General features: G+C 43.1%; 2 protein-coding genes across 3 annotated transcripts in view; one reads left to right on the forward strand and one right to left on the reverse strand.

The window, feature by feature from the left end:
• Positions 1-717: 717 nt before the first annotated feature.
• LOC133408090 (zinc finger protein PLAGL2-like) lies at positions 718-11,635 on the reverse strand. Of its 2 annotated transcripts, none has more exons than XM_061686587.1 (2): positions 11,510-11,635; positions 718-8,031 (listed from the first exon to the last, which is right to left on the reverse strand). In XM_061686587.1, the coding sequence occupies exon 2, from the start codon at positions 7,642-7,644 to the stop codon at positions 6,349-6,351; it is 1,296 nt and encodes a 431-aa protein (XP_061542571.1). In that variant the 5' UTR covers positions 7,645-8,031; positions 11,510-11,635; the 3' UTR covers positions 718-6,348. The 2 variants fall into 2 exon arrangements, with proteins under 2 accessions (XP_061542571.1, XP_061542579.1); XM_061686595.1 differs by lacking the exon at positions 11,510-11,635 and adding an exon at positions 11,449-11,505.
• An 8,703-nt stretch (positions 11,636-20,338) lies between these two features.
• Positions 20,339-27,778, forward strand: part of asxl1 (ASXL transcriptional regulator 1) — a 50,251-nt gene continuing 42,811 nt past the window's right edge. The window contains exons 1-2 of the mRNA XM_061686616.1: positions 20,339-20,662; positions 25,865-25,947. Coding sequence (XP_061542600.1) covers positions 20,606-20,662; positions 25,865-25,947 — 140 coding nt within the window. The 5' untranslated portion in view covers positions 20,339-20,605. The remainder of the gene's footprint in view (positions 20,663-25,864; positions 25,948-27,778) is intronic.

Here is a 27,778-nt window from a genome sequence, read left to right on the forward strand (position 1 = left end):
CAGTGGAGAACATGCAAACTCCACATCAGTGAGCCCGAGGAAAGACTTAAATTTCAAAAGGCCCATTGTTAAATCAGTAATTGTGAGAAATCATTAACATGATAATTGTCTTCTCATAAATGAACATGATTTATAAAATTTTAGAATTATATAATAAATGGTGTTTGAGAAAATTTGCTATTTCAGAAGTCTGTAGCACACTTTCCATTAATCAGTACTCAATTAGCTGTTTCTAAAAGGTTGGTGACCCCTGCGCTAGACTGAGGGAGGCGTCCTAAACAAAAGTTCACTATGCTCCCCCCAACATGTAACTCTTTGAATCAAATAGCTCACAGGTGTCAAACTCAAGGTCCGGGGCCAGATTCCTCCGCGAAAGCAAATCATGTGCATCAACTTCCATGATTCTTGCTAAAATGTGCACCAAAATTTCAATGTCATATGTAATAATGTTAAAATTATACATATTGCAAGCATTTTTGTTACCAATCCCATTTTTGTTTTTAGAGTAACTGAACCTATAATGCTTGACTTCTGATTCCAAAATTGGTTATCCATCAATTTGTTGTGTACATGCAATGAAGCGATGAACCATTTGTATGGTTTCACAGTCATAATGGCCCTGAGGGGAACCGTAAGGTGACCCGTGACAAAAATTAGTTTGACAGCCCTGCAATAGCTGAAACATTGTTGAAATGTTGTTGAAATTACAACCCAGTTGTATGACAAAATAGTCATGGCCTGTAACAATGTGATCTTTTATTATTTCAATTTTATGATGTGTATGAAGGTGTAAAATGTTTAATTACAATTCTTTAGTGTTAGTTTGTGCTCTCCAGCTAGCCATTCTAGTTAAGGGTGGATGTATTTATGCGCTATTTTTAAATGATGTTCTATTCTTCCACCCCAATCCTTTTTTTCTATGCAAACCAACCCTTTGTCTACCAACTAGTTTATCCACAATCAGTTCATTGGACCCGCTTCCAGAGCTCCAGCTCCAATTTAAAAACAAAGCAACTTAGAGTAAATCTACATATTTATTTTGCTTTGCTTTGTCTAGACAACAAGAAAATGACAATTCACCTTGCTTTCTTGGTCTTGGTTGCTATACGGTGATAATGCAAACAACTAAGAAAAAATTAGCTTGGTTCACAGCCATCAAATTAGTATTACAAATAGGTTAAGTGTATTCCACAATAAAAGATGTAAAGTGAGATCTGGCTTGCATTTTTACTTCGGAAAAGTAAACATAAATTGAGTTGTTTACACATTTTTTACCATGGACCACAGTGTAACGACATATACACTATGTGGACAGGCTTAAAATGTTACATACTGATGTGACATAACACCTGACATCCTCGCATTTGTAAGTACCTTGAACCAAAGCCCGGTTGACATTCATTTGCCACGTTTGTAGCATATTAGTGTAACACAGATGTATTTAGAAACATGCACATGGTTTGTATTGACATGACAGGTAATTATTCTTCCTGCAAGGACAGCATGGCAAATTATTGTTTGTTTTTTACAGGGCTTTCATTGTCAATATTCGGAACAGCAAAACACATAAGCATCACTTTCAGCTGAATTCTTTGAAATCTGTTAAAAATACTGAATGAAACCAAATCTTATTAAGTACTGCATTTATCATTTTTTCCTTGTTAGAAAATATTCTGGTCCTTTGTCTGATACAAAAATACTAAAGATAATTCAGTTAAAGATGTGTAACAAGTGGCAGTGATGTTCATTTCAGGAGATGCTTACTGTGAATCCTGCCTGCTTTCCTTAATGTAACAATTACATTTACAGGCTGGAGCAGCACTAACATCAGTCAAGCAGAAAATAGCCTGTACTTGATATTACGTAAAGAGGTATCTCAAACTATGGAGCTACAGCAAACACAATATTAAGTCCTAAAAATTTTCTCTGCTGTTAGATGAGCAGTTGCCTGTCACTTTTGAGGTAGTAAATAAGTAAAAATATAATTAAAGGCAACTACACAGAACAATGCTTGATTCAATGGAATACAACTCTGATCAGAGTGTGTATCCTGTCCTTCAAAGTTAATTTTAAACACTCATTCTCAGTGGTAAAATGTATGTTACAGCTTTAAACATTTTATAACGATATTGCAGAAAGATATGCCAAGGTAGAGGTAGAATGTTTAATTATTATATTATAATAATCAATGTCTGCCACTATATTAAAAGTTAACTCAAAAGCTACCATCAAAAGTTTAAAACTAAATGGAAAACGCTGCACAATAACTACAACTATAAAGAAAAACAGAAACCCTTATTTCTGTGTATTTGAGGTACAAAACATTTTTTTTTTTTTGAAATGTCATAAGTGCTTTAACCCTGTCAAGAGATTAGAAACTCTGAGAGAGACACACAACAGTAGCATTTTGACATTGGTGCAACACTGAGGCTAGTGACAATGGTAGTGGAACACTCAATCAGCAGAGTTAATGGATTTAAAAGAGATAGCATTATCTCTTTGCATGCCTTCTTTCCAGGATCACAACAGTCCCTTGAACTTGGAGCAATGTTCATGAAGGGATTTCCTACTACGGGAATCCCAGTTGTGATCCATTCATCACAGCTGTGACTAGATTATAAAAGGAATGGATTGCAAGTCTTCAATATGGGGGTGGGTTTCAGTCCCAATTTCATTAGAAGCTCTTGCGAGCCAGTAAAATGCCAAAGGAAAATTGGCTGACAATTCATTGATAATTTTAGAAAAGGCTACACATATTCTAGAATACTTTTACTGTGCTAAGTCAAAACAGCAATGACCATAGTTGCTTACTTCCAGAAGACCTAAATTCCTAAATTAAACTTGTTTTTAAAAAACCCAGGTCACCTTAGTTAATGCGCCAATATTTTGCCTAAAAAAAAAATATATATATATATATATATATATATATACAAATGGCAACTAGACACCAAAGATCCAGTATCTACTCAAGGCCAGCGGTTGTACTTAAACCCAATTCAGCCAATCTAGGTAACATTTTCAAACTAGGGTCTTTCAGTCTCGACACTTTAGAAGAAAAATATCCTAGTAAGTTTATATGGCAAAAACTGTTCAGCATTTGGACACTTCCAGACATCAAAATATCCACAAGTACAATTCTCTCTAAAATCGAACAGTTTGGTGGTGGGGGGCTTCAAAAACTAAAACCAAGGTAATTCTTATAGATGTAAAGGGTCTGGAGTTTATATTAAAAAAAAAAAAAAAAAAAAAAAAAAAATTATTAAAAGTTTTTCCATGCCATTACACCTCATGATGACTGAGACAGTTGGCTGTAGGTGACTGTGAATGCCTGCTGATTCCATTAAACTCCTTGGTGGTGGAGCACTTTTCTTGCTACAATTACATTAAAGGAGACATACATGACACCACACACTGCTGAGAAACATGTTGGTCAAAAATCACGTTTTACTACTGTATTTGACATTATTTTCACACATGACCCTTAAATCTTTGCTTAAAACCCGGGCTGAGTTGACCAATTTTTGATTGTTACTTTAGCTAATCAAGCTCTGGTATGCATGTATGCAGTATGTGATATGGACACCCTGTAAACAAACAGGAATAAGACGTTCCAAAGTAGCAACAATCATCTGCAATTAAAATACCATCAGTAATATTTAACTGATAAGTAATAATTTTGGAGGGGCAAAATGAATTTTTGCTGACAAGTGCCTTCAGAATTATTATGTTTAAAACAGGAATGTCAGAAGGGCACTGTGCAATGTCTATCAAGACTTATCTAGAACTGTCCTAGCTAGTCTTTGAGCATGAACTGATGACGCCTGCTCAGATTAGAGGCAAACCATCTCAGACAAATTTAACAATCCCGCAACTATCGACTGAATGCCCTGTGATTACAATGACCTGGATGAATGAGAATATTCACAGGCATCTATTAGTTATTATTTCCTCAAAAATAAACTACACATTTTATTATTTTAAATATCAGTCAAGCTCCTGAGGTGAGTCTTCTGATTTGCACAGTGATCAACTGTACGTTCCTTGTAAGACACTTAGGCATGGTGGATAAAAGTGTATAGAGTCATGCTACAACTGCATACCGTATTTTCACAACCATGAGGCGCACTTAAAAGTCTTGAATTTTCTCCAAAATGGACGGGGCGCCTTATAAAGCGGCGCACCTTGTGTGTGCACCAAGTTCCAAAATCTGTCAATGTTGCTGTGTGACTTAAATGAGAGCTCCGCTTGACTGACTGGGAGCATTTCCTGCCGACACGCTCCTTATATAGAGGAAGGCGGACGTAACTGAGGACAGCATGCGGACGTAAAGGGGGACGGTGCGCGTGACAGAGGAGGCTAAAGACACGCCCCCAGTAGGTATATAGTTCCGGTATGTGGATCGGTTTGGCTAAGGACCCCCGAAAACGGCACCTACGAAGAGACACGCTTCCAAAGCAGTTTAAACTGCAAGCTATTAGTTACACGGAGGAACATGGGAATCGAGCAGCCGCGAGAGAATTCCAAGATCAACAAATCCATGGTTCGCAACTGGAGGAAGCAGGAAAACGAGCTTCGGCAAGTCAAGAAGACAAAGCTGAGTTTCCGGGGGAAAAAAAAGAAAAACAAAACGCGGAAACAAGGTGAGGTGGCCCGAGTTGGAAGACCAACTCGAGGAATGGATTAATGAGCAAAGAACAGCCGGGAGAAGCGTCTCTACAGTCACCATTCGACTGAGTCCAATAACTCGGAGCTTGCCATCATTCCGGGAGGCTTGACAAAGGAACTCCAACCGCTGGATAAAGTTCAAAGTTAAGTTGCGAGCGGCGTGGGAGCCATGGATGACAGATGGCGAACACAGCGTTACTAAGACGAGGAGGCAGCGCCGGGCGAGTTACGCCACAATTTGTGAATGGATTGTGGATGTTTGGTCTAACGCGTCTGCTTGCACTGTTGTTCGAGCTTTCGTAAAAGCCGGCATCATTTCTGAGCCGCACGGCGAAGAGACTGACTCTGACAATGACAAGAGGGAAACTGGCGTGTTTGATGGCTAACTTGCCCAGCTGTTCATTTGGGATACAGAAGATGAGGATTGATAAAAAAAATAACGTGAGTACATTGTTAAATACTTCAATAAAGTACAACCGAACTCAGTTTTGCTCCCACTGCCTTTTTAAAAACATTGTTTTAGCGTGCATGCATGCTACCGTATCTTTTAAGATAGCATATGTTTTACCATGCCTGCGCCCAATAATACGGTGCGCCTTATGTGTGTGTTAAATATAGAAATAGACCCCGTAACTGAGACTGCGCCTTTTAATACGGTGCGTCTTATGGTCGTAAAAATGCGGTAGTTGCTGCATGCTCTCTGAAGGCCTCCTTGATCAGAGATGTAAAGGCACGAAACAACAGAAGCTTTACAGAAGAGAAACAGATGGACCACCATTAAGAGCATACCAGCCACAACATTAAAGATTGTTTGCACGACATGAAATTCAATACAAGAGCTGTATCAAATATTCTGCCCTTAAAAAGATAAAGTTCAGTTCAGACACAGCTCTCGTGATGCAGTAGAATCGATCTAAACTGAACATCATCTTTGTAAAGGCAGGTTACAGCAGTATTGGATAATTTATTGTGTATGTAGTCATAATGTTTTGGCTGGTCAATGTATATTAAATGGTATGTAGTTTCAAATACTGCGGTAACCATTGTAACCAAAAGATCATCTGTCACAAAATTACATTGTCAAACATTTCAGTCTGCAGATAATCTAAAGACTAGTTTTAAAAATGGTTACACATCACCAACGCAATAAGACAGGCTTGCCTTTTAGCCATTTTATATATAATATAAAAAAAAATTAAAAAAAAACTTTGTAATTAGGAAAACTAAACTTAAGTGCATTCTAAATTAGTGATGCCTGAAAACAGTAACAAAAAAGCAAGAGCATCACAGTGGCATTTGTGTCACCAAGCTGGTGTGGCCTCTTAGAACGCAGTGCTTCAAGTTGGACTTACATTTGTGTGACGTCTGAGTTTACACTGTATGCTCTGTTACGTTAAACCAGGTAGTAATCACATAGTACATGTGATAACTGGATCAAGTGCATTAACTGTTGTTTACAGATTTAAAAGAATTACTCTGTTGGTTGTAGTGAGATAGACAACATTTGTGCATTCAAGCTTACTTTTTTTTTTTTAAATGAGGTAATACTGATGAGGTGATTTGTTGTGAGAAACAAAAATCAATTGCAATAACATGTATACATGTTCTATAGTTTCAATTGTCATTTGACCTTTGACAGTAAAAAGACATCCATATGTGAAGGTTAGTTCGACACAAAACTGCTTATTGCTGAAAGGCTTGGTAGTAATGTGGTAAGGAGCTAGAAGTGCTAACAGCAGAAGTGCTGTATGCCTGAGGTAGTTGGCTATGGTTGTGGGCGACGGGGCCCTGAGGCACATGAGCCTGAGAAGGTTGGAAGAAGGTAAAAGGGCCTGAAGCCTGAGAGGACAACCCAGTGGAAGAGGTTGGCGAGGAGGTGGCAGTGGTGGCAGGAGGATAACCCATCATTAACCCTCCCATTCCCACATGAGAGCTGTAAGGTGGCAGGCTGAAAGGCAAGAAGCCCAACAGTGGCCCAAGTTCCATGTTAGTGGTGCAGGAAAGCTCAGCTGAGGAGACAGCAGGATTCCTGGGCACGAGGTGGGGATCACTGCCAACACCCATCCCTTCAGGAAGCATCTCCCTTTGAGGTGAGGTAGAGGTAGAAGAGTTGACGGAACTGAGGTGGGGAGGAGGGGCACCCTGCAAATCCAGCAGGAAGCTGTCCACTTCAGTGCGAGGATATGAGGTAGATCCTTGTTGGTACCTGGGCATGTTGCTGTATGACTGCTGCTGTGGTGCTGACAGAGGCTGCAAGTGATGGTGGTGGTTGTGAGGAGATGGCTGAGGCATGTGGCGACCGACACCCATGCTTGAGGACAAAGAGACCTGCATGAGGCCATGTGGGTGATTCATCCCAGGGACAGGATTGGTAATGGGGTAGGAGTTGAACATGTCCCTGGTAAAGGTCTCCACAGGTTCCTTGGAGGAGGCGGAGCCTCGGTCTGAGGCTAAAGGGCTGGACTCCTTCACTGGACATTGGGTGGTGGTAGTGGATGTTGCCACGGGAGTACTGGCCGTAACCAGTGGTATCAATCCTGCATCATGCGCATGGCTCTTCTTCAAGTGCCGGGTCAAGTGGTCTCTGCGGCCAAAGCGCTGAGCACAGCGAGGGCACAAGAAATCACGCCGTCCAGTGTGCACCACAGCATGGCGACGTACATCCTTGCGAGTGTAAAAACGGCGGTCACATCGCTCACAGGAATATTTCCTCTCTCTCACTCCCACAACAGCATTACTGTTGCCCTCTGCTGGAGGAGGCCTATCAATATGGCCACCACCCAGGTGCTCCAGCAGCGATGGTGCACCTTCGGAACAGGGCAGGCCTGCGCCAGCACTGTGAGCTTCCACCAGGTGCCGTCTATAACCCAGCTGAGTGTTATATTGCTTCCCACACTCCTGGCAGTGGAAACCAAGCTGCCTGTTGGCAATGTGGCTATCCTGCAGCTGACCCTTTAGTTGTTCTTGCTGGTGGAACATGGTCCCACGGGGATGGTGTTGGGTTGTGTTGCAGAGATGAACTGACTGAGGAGGAGCAGGTACAAGCAACACTCATGAGGATTCTACAGGTAGCTGGCCATCCACTCTCTGGTCTCAGGCTGGTTGCGTTATCTCTGTGTGCTTGCAATAATACTAAGTGCAGTTTGTTGACTATTTAATGATCTCTTTTGGCAATGACGCGTGGTCTGTCCTACTTTGGTGGGACAGGCCTGTGTCCAGCACTTGGTTTCGATGACAGCACCTGCCATAGCAACCCCAAGAGGGCTGCGGTCATGAGTGGCTTTAGAACTGACTGGATCCGAGTTTCTTCTGTTGACTCAAGAGTCTGTTCGTGTTCATCAGATGAAGCTCAGCATCTTAAAAGACCTGAAAGATAGGGAACATATCACCAAATTGAGCAAATTACATTGCCTGAAGTGTGGTGAGACAATAAGAAGCATGCACATTAAAGGGCCCATATTTTGGCTAAATGTTTTATGTTGATAGCGCTGGCTCGGGAGCGGAGAGGTAGGGGGAGATCTTTGCTAGTGATGTAGAAAAGCTTGAGAAATTCAAACGACCGGATGTCAGGCCTCTCAGCAGAAAAACGTCTGGAGCTCAAGAAAGCGTGGACGATTTTAATTCATATTTCACATGTTTTCTGAGGCACAAAATGTTTGAGAACCACAGATCTACAACATAAACAAATATATCAGGGCCATTTAAACATTCCGTCATCACACCTGCAATTGGTGGAAGTAGTTAGAAGAATAAATTCACCTATTTGAAGATTTCTGAATGGAACCTATCTTCCATTATTTGATGAAAAACCTCCCAATTCACAGTTTGTCCTCAGACCAAAGCCATGTCTAATATGAAAATATTTTTTGCCGCAATCTTGTGGCATTTTGATGCCAAGGAACTACTGTGACATGACGGGACCATCTTTATTTAGTCAGGCACTTGCCTTGCCCAACACTGAATAAATAAAGTGTTTTGCCGCCATCTTGGGGCTTATGCAGGTTATTACAAACCTTTTTGAGTAGGCGTAAATTCCTTGGGGATTTTTGCTATTCGTGGCTGGCCTCGGTCCCTATCCCTTGTGAATAGTGGAAAAACAATGTATAACTCAATGGTTTTAGTCTTTCTGTGTGCGAAATGTCGCTCTCAAAGCAATTTCATTTCAAGAAAAGTACACATGAATTGTGTATTAGTGAGATTCAATCAATTCCTCCCATATAGTGATACCTTGCCACTGTACAATATTTGAGCGACAACTATAAAACTGTCTCTGAGGAAGACATTCAGTCACCAAGAAACAACAGATGATGGGCAGCAACAAAAATGTTAAAACTGTAACAGGTAGAGCTGACAAACCCTCTATCTTAGATAAGATAGTAATACACTGTCAGTTTAGCTGTTACGCTGTCAAAAAATAAATACAATTTGAAATCGTGAAAAGTAGCAGAAATGCAGTGATTTGTCCTTTGAGTCAAAACTATTGTGGTCATCTCGTGATTGATGTGACGAGTTCACAGGTATTCAAAGTTAAAACACTGTTTAGCTCCTTAGCTAATCAGAGAATGGCTCTGTCCTCGCACACAAGTTACAGCATGGACTGTGTCATAAATCCAAATAAACCAGAAACATATAGTCTAGATGACCACATTGCATGCCATCTGACATCTGCATTTCCTTGTGTTAACAATACATAAAATATTAGATGAAATAAAGTACATTTAAAAACAGTCATGAAAACAAGCTGTGAAATACATTCTACACACTTTTTTTTTTTTATTATCTGTAATGAGCATACGAAGGACTACAAATCCAATATATCGCAAAGCAAGACATGGGAACGAAACAGGGTCTGGTGTACCGTTAAACTGTGCATATTCCACGCAAACAATAAGAAAGCTCAATTCGCGGAGAATACCTCAACAACAGTCTCTGTCTACTTATTGCTGGAGTGGAGGGAAACCTGGGAATTAGCCCAAAAGTCCAGGTATCCCTGTCTTCAGCCCTCAAGGAGTAGCCTTCTATGCCGCCTGGAGCCTCAAACAGAAGAGGCTTACCCCTGGATAAAGTGCTTGAGTTAAAAAATAAAAAATAAATAAATAAAAAGTCCTTAAAACAAACATAATTGCCCACACATTTTATACAAATTTAAACTTATTTAAGCATGCTAAAACATATTTAAACACATTCTAAATGTAATTTAGCACAAAACAAATTTAAACCATAAAATGTACAGAAAATACTTGTGTATTGTTGTGTATGTGTACACATGCATGGGCCTTCAAAAGGCGGGGCCTGGGTGTGAAAAGTATATCGTCAACTGTGGCTCTCCTTTCCCACATGCAAAAGCATTAAAGTATGCTGTAAAACCCCATGAACAAAAATGAAACCACTGCTCAAAAAACACAATATAGCGGGGTCTGAACGATAAACTCCAATATAGCAGGGGAAAATTATAATAAGTCTAATTGGTTTCGTGTGGAAGGTAGACCCAGTCGACTTTTGCAGTACACTGCACTCTCACGTTATACACGTTTTACATTAATTATAAATACAGTATGACAACTCACACATTTACAAGCATGCATCAAATGAGAGGAGCGCCCACTTCAGTTAGATGCCTCGCTGAAGGGCACTCCAGCACTATACTTGGACAAATACGCATATCCCCCGTCCCAACTGTCTGAAAATCAGTGATTTCCACCCTTTATGGAGCCAAGGCACTTATTTTACAATAGAAAAATCTCACAGCACAAAATGTCAAAAAATATGGCTACATTAATTACTGTATGTACTTCCTGCCATCAATAGAAGAATATTTATTTGTTCTGTCTGTTACTCTGTCTCACTGGTATAAATAGATGAACAAAGAGACATTATTTCCTGTACATAAATAATTTTTTGAGCAATTACATAAAATGTTATAATTTCCCACAGCACACCTGAAGAGCGCTCATGGCACACTAATGTGCCCTAGCACACTGGTTGGGAATCACTGCTGTAAATGTTTGGACAAAAGCTGCTCACAACCTAGCTTTCATTGCCCTAATTCAAGCTGCACCTTTGGCCTGAATGTAGCGAAAAGCAAACATTGAATTTGGTCGAACTTCTGCATAACATGGTGGATTCCATGACGCTCACCCTTGTTTGACAATGTTTACTTGCGTTTATTGCTTGGATTTTCTCTGACTCGAGGTATTAGACGCAACTGTATGCGTCTCTGGTATAGTGGCAGCACTTATTTTCATTTTGTAGGGAATTACAAGAACTAATGTGACACTTGTCCACGACCACCATGAGGGAAGTAATCAGCCAACATTGCCATCTTGTGGGGTCACGCACAACAACGATCGTGTTCATTTGCTTTCCTCCGTTACGAGCCCAAAACAGTGTTTAAAACGATTGGAAAATATTTTGCAACATACAGGTTATGGTTTGTTATTAAAAAAATATATATATATGTGTGACATTGTAGTTGATTTGGAATTGACTGAAGTGGCGAAGTTCAAAGTTGTAGCGTACGTGTGCCCACAGTAACTTACCGGACCGGAGCTAAATTTGTCTGCTAAAGCGAACTTGTCTCCGTGAATTTCGGTGGCGGATGTGAGTTAGGTTTAGTCTTCTGGACGACCTGAAAAGCACCACATTGCTTTCCATAAGTGCTACTGAGGCTGAGGGTAAATGTCCGAAGTTTAACCGAGCAAGAACGACGAATTCAAAACAATAGACGTGCGTTTGACTAAGTTGTGTCGGAGTTTGTCTTGCGGGGCTAACTCTCTGTATTACCTCAGCAAACGGGCTAAAAAGTCCCACTCGAGTCGACATTTCCACGCCGGACGTTTCTTACCGCCTGGCGCGCATCCGCGATCTCCCTGCGCGCTCCATTTGGCCTCCACGTGTGCATTTTGGACAGATGAAGGGCGTAAAAGATGTTTATTCGAGTCTGGGCCTGGCCTGCTGGCGCCGCGCTGGAAGCCGTGCATTCTGGGAGCGTGACGTCACACCCCGGCCTCAGTGCAGCACGAGCAGGAAGCGCAACTCCTGCTCCGACTACAACTAAGCGCACAATTACTAACGGTTTCATTCTTGCGTCAATGCTGACAAGCCTAACACATTTATTTGCTTGGTTTAAAGATACGTTTATTCACTAAAGTGTATGTGAAGTTGAAGTCAAATGCTGTGTGTAAGAAGTACTGATTTAACTCATTTACTCAAGTAAAAAAAATAAAAGTACAGACTGAAATGTACAAAAGTGAAAATGAATTTTTACTGAAAACTATGTACGAGTCATTCTAAAAGTGGGGGACAGTCTGCACTGGTTGTGTAAACGATTTAGTTATCCTGAGACGAAATGTAATTGAAGAAGTGATTACTAAATATTCAAAATACCAACTAGCTCTTGAGTTTCCACCAGTAAGAAAAAAAGGAAAGTAACAAAAAACGGTTACGTCATAATTATGACATATGAAAGTTAATAAAAACAGTTAAGTCATCATTTTGCGTTAAGTCATAATCATGAGATACTATCTCATGATAATAACATACTAAGTCATAATTGCGATACTAAGTCATAATTATGAGACAGTATCTCATATCTCATAATCAGGAGATACAATCCCATGATAATGAGATCATATTACATAATAATTACCAGATGACTCTGTATCTCGTAATCAATTCACAATTCACAAAAATACTTAGTAACTCATAATTTGAGATCCTAAATCATGTATCTCATAATTTGTAATTACATTTTCTGAATTTTTTTCCCAGAAACGGGCTTCCACACTTGTGCGCCCACTCAAAGGGCTTTTTTTCACTTGTCCATCCCTCTTGATGACCACCAACTATAACTGATTTTTTTAAAAACTTTTAAATGTTGTTGATATGTCTTCCTTGTAATTCTTTAAACATTTTGTTTTATCACAGACATATTTTAAATAGTAATAATTTATGTTCTGAAGTTGTGTCTCTCAACATACATGCAACACTGTTACAAAAACCTTTTTAGCCATTATCATGATCAGTGCACTGCAGTTCCTCTTTTGGAGCTTAGGTGGCGCTGTCTCTCTCTCTCTCTCTCTCTCTCTCTCTCTCTCTCTCTCTCTCTCACTCTCTCTCTCTCTCTCTCTCTCTCTCGCTCTTCCCAGCAATTACCACCTCCTCGCCTGTGCACCTGTTCCCAATCAGCACTCATCACTGCCTGTATTGAAGCCTGGCTGGCCCAGGGATCCGACGCCAGAATATTCTCGCTCTCATGCGGTACTACGGTCTAAATATTGCTCCTCGACAGTAAGATTGATTTTCTGACTCCTGTGCTTGCACTTACTCCCTGTTGTTTCTCCTCCTTCAGTGCTCTCCTGTGTTTCCTGCCACAATGCACACTCCGGCCACTTGCCAAATTCACTCACCTGCTCACACCCAGCCCTCCGCACGCTCCCTGCTCCTACGGACCACCATCACGCCTGGGAATTCCTGACACTGCACTTATCCCAAATAAACCATTACCAACTGCTTCCTCCGCCTCCGTCTGCTTTTGGGTCCAGTACAAGAACCGTTTGATACAAACCATGACAGAATATTCTGTCCATATGGACCCAGTGACACCGGAAGGATTCCGGGAAGCACTCGCTCACCAAGGCGCCTGCATCGGGAGAAATTATGGACTCAATAAGCAACCTAACACAGCAAGTATCTCTCCTATCATCTCAGATGCACTCTGGCAACCCCCACCACCTCGAACACCCCATGAGTATTCCTCCCGAGCCCGCTGCCTCCAACCAACCTCCCCTCCCTTCCAAAGAACCTCACGTTCCCCTTCCCGAACCTTTCGCTGAGGACCTAGGTTCCTGTGGTCAATTTTTATTGAACTGCTCATTAGTTTTCGATTTGCAGCTGCTGAGTTATCCCACCGATCAATCAAAAATAGCTTTCGTCATCAATCACCTGTGCGGAAGAGCTGCTTGATGGGAAACCACTTTATGGCATAGTTCTTCACCGGTGTTAGCATCATCTGACTCTTTTATGGCAGAACTTAAAAAAGTCTTTGACCACCCCGTTATGGGCAGGGAGGTCACCCGGCGCCTCCTAGCCCTCACTCAGGGCTCTAGTTCCGTGGCTTCATACTCCATCGATTTTAGGATTCTAGCGGGAGAGTGTGGGTGCGATGAAGCTGCTTTAATGGGGATCTTTAGGATTGTGTTTGTGATTGTCAGAACAACTTGAGGATGAATTAGCAGCCAGGGACGAGCCTAACACACTGGAGGAATTAATCTCCGTATCTATTAAATTAGATAATAGGTTGCGGGAAAGAGCGAGAGAGAGAGGGGTCAGTATGCACTGTTTAGCAACCCCGCTGCAGGCCCAGACCCCTGATGCCTCTTCTTCATCCCCCACGGGACTGGAGGAGCCCATGCAACTTGATAGGACTCGTTTAGACCCTCTGGAGCGTCAGCGCCGCGTCAGTCAACGTCTATGTATTTATTGTGGGCTACCAGGTCACTTCATCACCACATGTCCACTGAAACCAAAAGTCAGGGCTCCCCACAAATCGAGAAGCGCCGTGGTGAGCCAAACTAAATCCTCTCCTAGCTCTCCCTCTCGCATGACTCTTCCTGCTTGCATCCTTGGACGCGATTCTAATACCCCGGTACCCGTTCTCATTGACTCCGGCACAGACAAGCGCTTTATTAATGAGGGCTTGACATGTCAGCTTCAGTTATCCCTCAAACGCCTCCTGTCCCCTAAAAAGGTTACGTCCCTGGACGAGTGACTCATCTCCCCTGTTACTCACCAGACAGCAATGCTCACCCTTCTCATCATCACTGTGAAACCCTCCAGTTGTTTGTCATTCCCTCCCCGGAGACTCCTTGGTATCGGTCCTTGATCCTTGGTAACCCTTGGCTCAAGAAACACAACCCTGCCATAGATTGGACCCACCTGTCAATCACTGGTTGAGACACTTCTGCCACTCCCACTGTTTTCTTTTGGCCGTCCCAACCTCCAGCAACCCTCAGACACCTGTCTCTCCCGGGTCCCAGAAGAATATTACAACCTCTCCCTTGTTTTCAGTAAGGATCTTGCCATCTCTCTTCCCCCCCACCGCCCTTATGACTGCGCCATTGACCTCCTGCCAGGAGCTCCTCTCCCCCCCAGCCACCGATTTAACCTTTCCTGTCCCGTAAAAGAGGCTATGTAAAATTATATCTGCGACTCCCTTGCCTCCGGACTCATCCGCACCTCTTCTTCGCCCCTGGGGGCCGGGTTATTTTTGTTGAAAAGAAAGATACCACTCTGGCCCCAGCATTGGCTTCCGTGGTCTCAACGATAGTGAAGAATGAAGCCCCACTGCCCCTCATTGACCCCTCCTTCGAGCCCCTCTGTGACGCTCAAATATTCACCAAGTTGGACCTGTGCAACGCATATGATCTCACCCGCATTAGAGAGGGGGGCAAACGGAAAACTGCCTTCAACACCCCCCTCCAACACTTTGCATACCTGGTCATGCCTTTTCGATGAACCTACGCTCCCGCAGTTTTTCAAACCTTCATCAATGACGTCCTCCGCGATATGCTCAACCGGTTCGTCTTTGTATATTTAGACGACATCCTCATCTTCTCCCGTCCCCCTGAAGAACATCGCCAGCATGTCCCCCAAGTCCTTCAACGCCTACGCGAAAACCACTGCGAAAACCACCTTTTGGTGAAACCAGAGATGTGTGAATTCCATCTCTCCTCCGTACACTTCTTAGGATACATCATTGTCAAGGGACAGTTACAACCAGATCCGGCTAAGAGCCAAGCAGTCGACAACTGGTCCATTCCCTCCACCCGCAAAGAACTGCAACATTTCCTAGGCTTTGCCAACTTCTACCGTCGATTCATCCATGACTACGTCAGAGTTCCCATTCCTCTCACCAGTCCCACCTCCACCAGTTCCCCATTTCATTGGAGCCCAGCCACATCGCAAGTATTCGAACGCCTTAAGGAACTATTCACGAGAGCCTCATCCTGAGATACCCCTACCCCTCCCTCCAGTTCGTTGTCGAGGTTGACGCCTCAGACACGGGAGCTGGGGCCGTCCTCTCCCAGCGGGTTCCCAAAACCCAAAAATTACATCCCTGTACCTTCTTCTCCCGTCGCCTGACCATCCGAACGCAATTATGACGTAGGAAATCGTCAGCTGCTGGCCATCGTTTGGGCTCTGGAGGAATGAAGGCACTGGCTGGAGGGCACTGAAACTCCTTTCATCATATGGACAGACCACAAGAACGTTGCCTATCTCCGCTCTGCTAAGCGCCTTGACCCCCGGCAGGCTTATTGGACCTTGTTCCTCAGTCGATTCAACTTCAGTCTCTCCTTCCACCCTGGGTCTTGTAACAGCAAGCCTAACGCACTCTCCCACCTCTATTCACCCCCCTCCAGCTCTGTGGAACCGGATCCAATCCTTCCCTCCTCCTGCTTTGTTGGGGCTGCCACCTGGAAGATCGAACAAGTGGTTAGGAAGGCTCAAAGAACCCAACCTGACCCCAAGACCGGACCGCCGGAATCACCCGAATCATCAATTCATCCAACAACACTTCTGGTGGCCCAGTCTGGCTAAAGACATCCGTGTGTTCGTTCTCGCCCGCTCCATCTGTGCCTGAGGAAAAACTTTGCATCTGCCCCCAGCTGGTCTGCTGCGCCCATTACCCATCCCGAGCCGCCCCTGGTCCCACATTGCTTTGGACTTTGTCAGAGGCCTACCCCCCTCTGAAAGTAACTGTCATTCTTACCATAATAGATTGTTTTCCCAAGTGTGTCCACTACATACCCCTTCCTAAGTTACCCTCTGCCTTCGAGGCCGCGAACCTTCTAGTACTTCACGTGTTCAAACGTCACAGTATCCCCATAGACATTGTCTCGGACCAAGGTCCTCAGTTCTCCTCCCAGGTCTGGAAGGAGTTCTGCAAGGTGGTGGGCACAGCAGCCAGTCTCTCTTCTGGCTACCATCCACAGTCCAACGGCCAGACGGAGCGGGCAAGCCAAGATCTGGAGTCTGCTCATCGCTGCATTCCCGCACACAATCCCACCCCCTGGAGCACCTTTCTCCCGTGGGTCAAACATACCAAGAACTTCCTCACCAGCTCCGCCACAGGTATGTCTTCCTTCATGGCATGCTATGGTTTCCAACCACCTCTGTTTAAGAACAGGAGCATAATGTGGCGGCTCCGAACTATTTGGAAGGATGCCAGGGCAGCACTCAATCGGTCGGCCGAATGAAACAATCAGTTTACGGATCGCCATCGGTCTCCTTCACCGGATAAAAGGTGGGTCAGATGGTGTGGCTCTGCTCCCGTGACCTCCCTCTCCAAACAGAATCACGTAAGCTCACGGCATGTTTCATTTGACCTTTTCCGATCACCAAAATCATCAATCTCACCTCTCTACACTTGAAGCTTCCCCAATCTCTCAAGATCCATCCCACATTTCATGTACAGTGGGTACGGAAAGTATTGAGACCCCCTTAAAGTTTTCACTTTTTGTTATATTGCAGCCATTTGCTAAAATCATTTAAGTTCATGTTTCTTCCTCATTAATGTTCACACAGCACCCCATATTGACAGAAAAAAAGGAATTGTTGAAATTCTTGCAGATTTATTAAAAAAGAAAAACTGAAATATCACGCAGCAAAAACAGCTGTAAGTATTCAGATCCTTTACTCAGTATTTAGTAGAACCACCCTTTTGAGCTAATACAGCCATGAGTCTTTTAGAGAATGATGAGTTTTTCATACCTGGATTTGGGGAACCTCTGCCATTCCTACTTGCAGACCTTCTCCAGTTCTGTCAGGTTGGGTGGTGAACGTTGGTGAACAGCCTTTTTCAGGTCTCTCCAGAGATGCTCAATTAGGTTTAAGTCAGGGCTCTGGCTGGGTCATTCAAAAACATTCACAGAGTTTTTCTGAAGCCACTCCTTCAGTACTGTGTGCTTAGAGTCATTCTCTTGTTGGAAGGTGACCCTTCGGCCCAGTCTGAGGTCCTGAGCACTCTGGAGAACGTTTTCGTCCAGGATATCTCTGTAGTTGGCCGAATTCATCTTTCCTTCGATTGCAACCAGTCGTCCTGTCCCTGCAGCTGAAAAACAACCACTAAGCATGATGCTGCCACCACCATGTTTCATTGTTGGGACTGTATTGGACAGGTGATGAGCAGTGCCTGTTGTTTTCCACACATACAGCTAAGAATTAAGGCCAAAACGTTCTATCTTGGTCTCATCAGACCAGAGAATCTTATTTCTCACCATCTTGGAGTCCTTCAGGCGTTTTTTTGTTTTGTTTTGTTTTTTTAACCAAACTCCATGTGGGCTTTCATGTGTCTTGCACTGAGGAGAGGCTTCAGTCGGACCACTCTGCCATAAAGCCCCGACTGGTGGAGGGCTGCAGTAATGGTTGACTTTCTAGAACTTTCTCCAATCTCCCGACTGAATCTCCGGAGCTCAGCCACAGTGATCTTTGGGTTCTTCTTTACCTCTCTCACTAAGACTCTTCTCCCCCGATTGCTCAGTTTGGCCGGATGGCCAGCTCTAGGAAGGGTTCTGGTTGTCCCAAACTTCTTGCATTTAAGGATTATGGAGGCCACTGTGCTCTTAGGAACCTTAAGTGCAGCAGAATTATTTTTGTAACCTTGGCCAGACCTGTACCTTGCCACTCTCTGAGCTCTTGTGGCAGTTCCTTTGACCTCATGATTCTCATTTGCTCTGACATGCACTGTGAGCTCTAAGGTCTTATATAGACAGGGGTGTGTGTGGATTTCCAAATCAAGTCCAATCAGTATAATCAAACACAGTTGGACTCCAATGAAGGTGTTGAAACATCTCAAGGATGATCAGAAGAAATGGACAGCACCTGAGTCAAATATGAGTGTCACAGCAAAGGGTCTGAATACTTACGGCTGTGTGATATTTCATTTTTTCTTCTTTAATACATGAGCAAAAATTTCAACAATTCTGTTTTTTTCTGTCAATATGGGGTCCTGTGTGTACATTAATCAGGAATAAACAATAACTGAAATGAGTACTCTTAGCCCTCTGGCAGTACCCTTCACCCCCCTGATGTTCCAAATTGATGTTTGATGAGCATTCCTCAACTTTTTCAGTCTTTTTTGCCACCTGTCCCAGCTTTTTTGGAATGTATTGCAGCCATAAAATTCTAAGTTAATGATTATTTGCAAAAAACAATAAAGTTTATCAGTTTGAACATTAAATATCTTGTCTTTGTAGTGTATTCAATTAAATATAGGTTGAACATGATTTGCAAATCATTGTATTCTGTTTTTATTTATGTTTAACACAACGGCCCAACTTCATTGGAATTGGGGTTGTAAGTCCATCCATCCTTTTTCCGTACCGCTTGTCCTCACTAGGGTGGCGGCCGTGCTGGAGCCTATCCCAGCTAACTCCGGGCTGGAGGTGGGGTACACCCTGAACTGGTTGCCAGCCAATCGCAGATATAAACAAACAAAAATTTCAGAATCAGAATCATCTTTTTTATTGTCATGAACATACATGCATGCATGCACACGAAATTTGTTCTCTGCATTTAACCCATCACAGTGAACACATGTTAATGGAACACACTGGAGCAGGGGGCAGCTGAAGCACCCGGGGAGCATTTCGGGGTGTCAGTGTCTTGCTCAAGGACCCCACAGCTGTGAGTCCGGGGGATGTTAGCAAATGGTCCGGTCAGGGTCTTGAACCTAGGTCCCCCACAGTGGCAGGCGATGATCTTAACCATTGGGCCACGGCTGTCCATCCAATTTGCACTCACATTCACACCTACGGGTTATTTAGAGTCGCCAATTAACCTACCATGCATGTTTTTGGGATGTGGGAGGAAACCAGAGTACCCGGAGAAAACCCACGCAGGTACAGGGGAGAACATGCAAACTCAACACAGGCAAGGCCAGATTTGAACCCCGGGTCCTCAGAAATGTGAGGCAGATGTGTTAACCAGTCGTACATAATCCTCCCCATAAATTGTAATTGTTAATGTTAATAAAAAAAAAAAAAGTAGTTGAGTGTGAGCGTATCGGTGTGAGTTGTGACCTACAGAAGCTCCTCAGGCGTGTTGTAATTTTGTATTTGTACGTTACACCGTTTGTCTCGTTCAAGTAACGGCTGAAAGTGCATCGGCGATTGTGGGTCTCCTTTCCCACACGTGAGGACACTACAGGACCTTATGACATTTTTCCCCCCACTTGAGTATCTCAAGCTCATTGGTACCACGAATTGTGGCTAGCAAAACAAAGCAAAAAATACAAAACGCAATATAACTACAGAGAGAGTATATTTAAAAAAAAAAAAAGGTATACAGATCCTCCTCTATTCTGCATAACCATGCAGCGGAACAGTACACAAGATAGGTATAAATAAAAAAAGTCAATATTCCACAATATGTATGTCAATTTTCCAAAGTACAACATATCATTATATTCTTATTCATCTTATAAGACTACAGGACTATATGCAAGGAAATGTGTGCTGCTGAGGTGGCCAGGCTGTTTAACATGTGTTAAACATGTAATCTAATATTTTAACGTTTTTTTTTTGTTTTTTTTTTATGTTGCAGGCCTTTGGCGGGGCTGACCTTTGACCTGGGTAGTAGCGTGCCTGCAAGGCTTGTTCTGCTGCAGCACTCCACAGACAGACAGCCTGAGCCTTCCTTCCCCACAATCGCGCTGCATCCCCACAGTGTCTGTTGCGCTTATTTAGGAACAGGCACCAACGTATTTTCCACGCTAGCAACATACACTCGGGCGTGGTAGGCGTCTTAAAGGGCCGACAACGCGAAAAGCACTCGTATTGTTTCGAGGCTACACACAGCCAACCGAGAACGTCGTAGCCGTGTTAGCAGGTAGCTAAACCGCCACAGTCTTCAGGGCGCTTTGCAGGCCAGTGCGGAGGAAATGAAGGACAAACAAAAGAGAAAGAAGGAGCGGACCTGGGCTGAGGCGGCTCGCATGGTAAGCTGTCTATTTTGAGCATTTTGTTGGCTGTGGAGGAGTTGTACAACGATTTGTTTGAGGTCACTGCGTCGCGGTTGTTTATGGACATTCCCGTCTACACAAGCTGGACATAGAAGCTAGCTGTTGGCGTAGAATTGCGAACTAGTGTAGCTGTCGGGCTGTGCTTTGTCTCTAAGCGGACACGTCTTTTCATTGATTATATGCATCAAAAGCCAGCAAAGGGAGATGGAATTCCACCCACCATGCTAACGATAGCAAGGACGCTAAATGTCGCCTATGTTTAGAGCTCTTTGTTTGCTAAGCTGCATGCTAGCCACTGAGCATTTTATTAACCAGAATTAAGAAGATACACACACCACACGAGCGCGTTAAATAAGAAGAAATTAAAGCTTGTTCTCTGTAATAGGAAAACCCACTTCCACCCCTCCCTTGTCGTAGTTAATATTGTTGAACGTCGTGTTGTAAGCTAACAGTTAACGGACTGTGTTGTGCTTCACGCATAATGGTGCAAGCTATTAATTGTACACAGTGCTCAACATCATCAACTAGTACACCCCTCTATGAAAAGTACATTTGATCCATTTCTTCGTGAAAAGAAGTACAATTTTCAGGATTTTGAAGCTGATTACCGTCACCATGGTTGAATTCAAGGAATTACACATTTTGGTGAGTGTCCCACATTCATGGGGGTATTTTGTAGTATGGAATGCTTGAAAATAATGATTCTGAAAGGAAGGTTTTCTTACAAATCATTATGGGGTCAACTCAATGTTGAATACTGTGTACAGAATTGATGTACAGCTGTAATTGTAACAGAGGAGATGTTAGTGTTAAAGTAATAAGTAACATAAATGATGATTAACAATATTTAGTTTTACAACTTTTAACAAAGATGTTTTATTTTAACCATCCACGTTTTATTTCTGTTCTTGGTGCAACTGTATGAAGGCATCTTTTTCTTCATCACATTACAGTGAACCCCTGCCTGTTGCTATTCACAAATTCACCTGTTTGCCTTTTTCTCCTGTAAAAGCTATGTGCAGCTATATGCTGCAAAAACTCACCTGTTCACAGTTTATTTGTTTGTTTGTTTCTGTAATGCCCTTAGATGCTGCCAAAGCAATGGCTAATTGGAAAGTTGTAATTGAAATCAAGGAAGTAGGTTGGCTGTTCTGAGATCCTTGTATGTGGGGGAGGAGCTAAGTGTAGCATTAGTTGATGTAGAGTTACGACCGTCTTTGCCGCATGTTTGCTTTTGCTCTGCTGAGTCACTATTAAAAAGCTCAAGCTAACAAATGACTTCGGTATTATTGTTTTTTGGTTTTCTTGGTATTTTTAGTGGTTGCGAAGGCAAACTGCCTGTGCATTTTTTTCAAAATCAAATGATCTGTAAGCCATCTGTTTTTAAGGATAATGTAAGATGAGAAAAAGTTTGGACATGCCTGGTTTAAACGATTAATAGGCAGTTTTAAACATTTGAGTCTGTGTCAAAACATGTTTTTTTTTTTGCTCTTTGGCATCGCGGGGCTCATCCCTATTCCTATGTTTCTACAAGAATCGAAATAACGTTTTAATCTTTGAGGAGCGGTTTTGCTCATCAATTACTTCATTTGAGGAGCAATTTTAAAATTTTGAGGAGCAATTTCTTTTGGGGGTTGGCAGATGAAGCCCACAGGGACCCAAAGCATGCCCTGCGATTGGCTGGCAACCTGTTCAGGGTGTACTCTGCCTCCTGGCCAATGATAGCTGGGATAGGCTCCAGCACGCCCGCGACCCTAGTGAAGAGAAGCGGCTCAGAAAATGGATGGATGGACCCGACGCAAGGGACGAGTATCAGGGGGTTTGTGGAGTCCAGGGTGGGCAGAGACCACCTGCCAGTCCTTAGGCCTAGTCGTAACCATGATAAACCTGTCACTAAGTAATGTAAAAAAATAAAAGCTTACATTTTCCCAAATATTTGTATTTATCAACAATGTTTGCCAGATTGAACAAGCAACGAATTAATCTGGACTGCAGTGAACACTAACAGTGTACTGTCAACTGCATAATTAGGACATCTGGGTCAGGTTGACTTATAAAAAATTTAAATGAACAGACACATACGTGTAGATCTTTTAGACCAGACCCTTTTACTATTAATGGGAACAGTGTTGTTTTGTTGATCACCTTTTTTTTGCCAGTGCATCAAAGTCTGGTGTTAGTTTTGTTGTGGCATTTCTCAGAACACATCTGAGGTGTTCATTACTCAGCTGGGCTCTGTAGGATGTTTTGTTGGTGTTCATCACACTAAATGTCTGTTCACACACGTGTAGAGCCAAACAACACCAGCATCCTCTGTGCCATCTTCCGGATTTTTGGAAATATGTCTGCGCTTAATTAAGCATAAAACTCATCCAGTTTGAGAGTTGAATTTCTCTTTTGAAGACAGTATCACATTGGAGATAATCAGTTCCGTCTGCAGCTCCCGTGGCGCTGTTTCAGGGTCTTGTGTGACTGAATCTTGGATGGCAGTTTGTCAGATAAAGGTGTTTTGCTGAACCTGCAAGCTTGATTTTAACCGCTGAGCCATAGCCATCAGTTCCTGCGTTGATAGGCTGTTAGCATAAACAGCATGCTTGGTAGAAAAGTGATGGCTCATGTTATACTCCTAAAACCGTAATGGTTTCTTAACAAATTAGACATACAGCCTTTCATCGGACTTCAGTGAAAAAGTATTTAGTAGCCCATTCTATATTAAACACTCGGCACTCACTGTCAACTTTTCTTTTCTTTGGGCCACTCATGGTTGAAGAAGGGTTCAGAGCAGTAGCGGAGTAAAAATAAGAACAGCCAATCAAGTCAATGCATCACTGTATCTACTGCGCTACCTGGTGGGACCACTGGGGATTACAGGACAACCAGGTGGAACCACTGGGTATTACAGCACAACTTGCTGGAACCGCTCTTAATTACAGGACAATGTCAAATGAATGAAGTCATGATTTTGATATGATTTTGGCGCTTCCAATGTTTGGCGGGCCGGATTGAAATGATCAACGGTCTGGATGTGGCCCGCGGGCTGTAGTTTGCCTAGCCCTGTTTTAGACAGACTCGTGTCCAAAGTTACCACAGGTGTTCCAGGTACCCACAGTTAAGACAGTAAGACCGGTGATTAGAAGTATAAAGTTAAAATTCAGCATCACTGAGATGTAACTATATTTGTTTCTATATTGATTATACAACACTGCTACAACTATACTCATCAACTAGGGTTGGAACGACTCGTTTTAGCAACAATTTGTGGTTGCCGATTCGAACAAGGATGATATTGGTTCATTTAGAACGATTTGATCCGAAACGATTCAGTGAATGGAAATCGATTCAGTAACTTTTTAGCCAAAAATCCATCCAATGTGACAATGAAATAAATACCTGCATAATGGACCGTGCATGTGAAATTTCTTAGATTCTTGTTGTTTCTTGGAAGGGAATGGGGTAAAAACTAATTATGGTCATGATATAAAGATTTTCCTTTTGTACTTTCCTTTTGTGTCTTATTGTGTACTGTACTGTATGTGTTTTCTAATGGACTATGAGTCTGCTGAATAATAGTTGATTGTTTGCATTGCTTTGCAATAGAACAAAGGGGAAAATAGCAACTTATTAATATTCTCTCAGCTATTTATTTTTGGGCCGTTTTTCTCCTTGAAGAGCTGTTTAATTGGTGTTAGCGTTATGAGGGGGTCCTTGGAAAAATCTCTCCACTGTAACGTGTCCCTAGCTAGACCCAAAGTTTGAGAATCCCTGTTCTAAACAGTTAAATAGTCATGGAAATGAAGCACTCTGAGATTTTCATGAAGAAAATCTTTGAGGTATTGTTTTATTAATAGTACTGTACATGGACAGGTAAATCAGTGAACAAACCTGCTCTTTGTAGCAAAAATGTGACAGTGAAACGGCGTCCAGTAGTTGACGTTGCTGATTCTTGCCCGAGTTTCCCCTCGAGTGTACTGTGCTATCATTTATAGCGGCTAGCAAGTTAAGCTAACCTGCTTGAAAGGCTTCAAAGTGCATGGTAATTTGCCACACACCCACGTCCTTAATTATAATTTCTTGCTAGCCTCCTCCTCATCTGCCATCCACCATACAGACGGACGTCTTAAACTTTTTAAAAAGTGCTTAAAAAACAACACACACTCTTATTGTGGTATATCATTCAAGCATTAGGGGCAATAGGGAAAGCAGTGACTAGATGTGGGGTGTAGAAAAGGAAAGGAAGGGTGGGGGGGAGACAAAAAATTTAAATACAATTAAATGTTTCACCTGTCCCATCATGTTTACTTTAAATAATTATACCCATCTTACAAATTATACCTGGGTAATCAAACATTTGAGCAGAACTGTGTGTTTTCTCATTCACTAAATACAAGTAATAAGAACAAGTAAATAAAAGTATTACGTGTTCAAAAGTGCTTAATTTCAGAATAATTCTTTGAAAAAATACAAAATACAGATAATACTTCGTTTTGATCATATGGGTAGAAGCAAAATCATGCATTGTAAAAATGGATTATACATGGGTAGAAGGGTTTTCCAGAATATAACTATGGGGGTGCGTATTATACATGGGTGAGCATTATACACAAAAATTACTGTAATTTCCAGTGGGCCTTCGGCGAATTCAGGGCCAACTCAAGTGCCCCCCACCCCACTGCCCACACCGACTGATCAGAATCATCTTTATTTGCCAAGTATGTCCAAAACACACAAGGAATGCCATCAGCGGGCCTCTGCCGGCAGGTCTCTCACCAGTGTTCGGATTGACGACTCCTCCAGTTCGCGGTGTCGGCTCTGACACCACAGAGGCGACACAGGTACGCGGTCGCGTACGTTGACGTGGGTTCACACGGGCAAGAGACGGCCCGGCCAACTCAGGTGCCCTCAGGCGGACCTTGCCGCCTCGTCGGTTGCCATTCCTTGTCCTAGCAAGCACAGAGTTTCTCCAGCCTTAATATCTCTCCGCCATGCGTAGCTCGATTATGCCGCACCCTGCTCAAAGCTCAGCATAAAAACTTAAAAATCTGTCATATGCAGTTTTTCCTTTTCAATGTGTTATGTGGTGCAAAATGCAATGGTGATGCGAATCCGCTTATTTCGAGCTTGGTTCTAACATAGTTTTCAATGTGTTTATTGCAATTATGCCCTCTTTTTTTTTGGCAGGTGTTGGAGAACTTCTCTGATGCGCCTATGACCCCGAAACAAATACTTCATGTCATCCAGACCAAGGGGCTAAAGGAAATGCGGTCAGACAAACGCACTCACACACGCTTACACAGACGTGACGTTTTGTTCGAGACCTAGCCGGTTAAATTAACCCAGGAATATTGTTGTTTACAGACTTAGAAATTTTACATTTCGGCTTTGTATGTACAGTATAAAGTGAGTACACCGCTTACATTTTTGTAAATAATTTAGATCTTTTCATGGGACAATACTGAAAAAAAAAAAATACACTTTGCTACAATGTAAAGTAGTCACTGTATAGCTCCTACAACAGTGTTAATTCACTGTCCCCTCAAAATGCCTCAACATACAGCCATAAACTGCTGGCAACAGAAGTGAGTACCGTATTTTCACGACCATAAGGCGCACCGTATTAAAAGGCGCAGTCTCAGTTACGGGGTCTATTTACTTTGAACGCCCTGTATACACCGATGTCCAGCGGTTGGAGTTCCTTCGTCAAGCCTCCCGGGAATGATGGCAAGCTCGGAGTTCATTTGCTGCACTTGGTTTTTCACAGCGGCTGTGAGATGGGCGCGCATGGAGTCACAGATCAACAGGGACGGTGACGCGTGGAAAAAAACATCCGGTCTCTTTATGTACACCTCACTCAGCCACACTGTCATTTTCTCCTCGTCCATCCAGCCCTTTTGATCGGCCTTAACGATGACTTCGGCTGGAAACTTTTCTTTCGGCAGCGTCTTCCTCTTAAAAATCACCACAGGTAGCAGTTTCTGTCCATTACCATGGCAACCAAGCACAACAGTAAAAGCCGACTTCTCGTGCCCCGTTGTGCGTATCACTACCGTGGTGGTCCAGTGCGGTTCACCGGGATGTCGAAAGTGAGCAGCACCTCGTCCATGTTGGTGATGTGGTTGGGCTGGATGTGTTTGTCGGCAGTCCTTTTACTGCAGTAGGAGCGGAAGATGGCCAGCTTTTACTTGTAATCCGCCGGAAGTTGCTGCGCCACAGTAGTCCTTGCCCGGATGGATAGATGGCGTCGTTTCATAAAACGAAAGCACCAAGACGGACCTCCTTGAAAATGTTCGATTTTCATTTCTTCTGCAAGCGTCTATTACCCTCAGTCGAATGGTGACTGTAGAGACGCTTCTCCCGGCTGGTCTTTGATCATTAATCCATTGGTCGAGTTGGCCTTCCAACTCGGGTCACCTAGCCTTGTTTCCGCGCAAACTCAGCTTTCGTCTTCTTGATTTGACGAAGCTTGTTTTCCTGCTTTTTCCACTTGCAAACCATGGATTCGTTTATCTTGAATTCTCTTGCGGCTCCTCGATTCCCATGTTACTCCGCGTAACTGACAGCGTGCAGTTTAAACTGTGCTTCATAAGCGTCTCTCTTCTTAGGTGCCATTTTTGGGGATCCTTAGCCAAACCGATGTTGTTTTGCACATTGCACATACCGGCGCAATATACCGACTGGGGGCGTGGCTTTAGCGTCCTCTTTGATGCGCACCCTTCCCCCTTTACGTCCGCATGCTGTCCTCAGCCACGTCCGCTCTTCCTCTGTATAAGCATCGTGTCGGCAGGAAATGCTCCCAATCAGTCAAGCTGAGCGCTAATCACACAACATTTATAGACGTTGGAACTCTGTGCACACATAAGGCCGCATTAAAAGGCGCCCCGTCCATTTTGGAGAAAAATGAAGACTTTTAAGTGCGCCTTATGGTCGTGAAAATACGGTACATACACCCCTAATTGAAAATGTAAAATTGGACCCAATTAGCCTTTCGCCCTCCCTGGTGTCATGTGATTCGTTAGTGTTACAAGGTATTGGGTGTAATTTTTATCGCTTTCACACGTTCTCATCCTGCATACATTCTATCTACTAGGCTTTACA

This window comes from Phycodurus eques, chromosome 1, assembly GCF_024500275.1.
Source record: "Phycodurus eques isolate BA_2022a chromosome 1, UOR_Pequ_1.1, whole genome shotgun sequence".
NCBI lineage: Eukaryota > Metazoa > Chordata > Actinopteri > Syngnathiformes > Syngnathidae > Phycodurus > Phycodurus eques.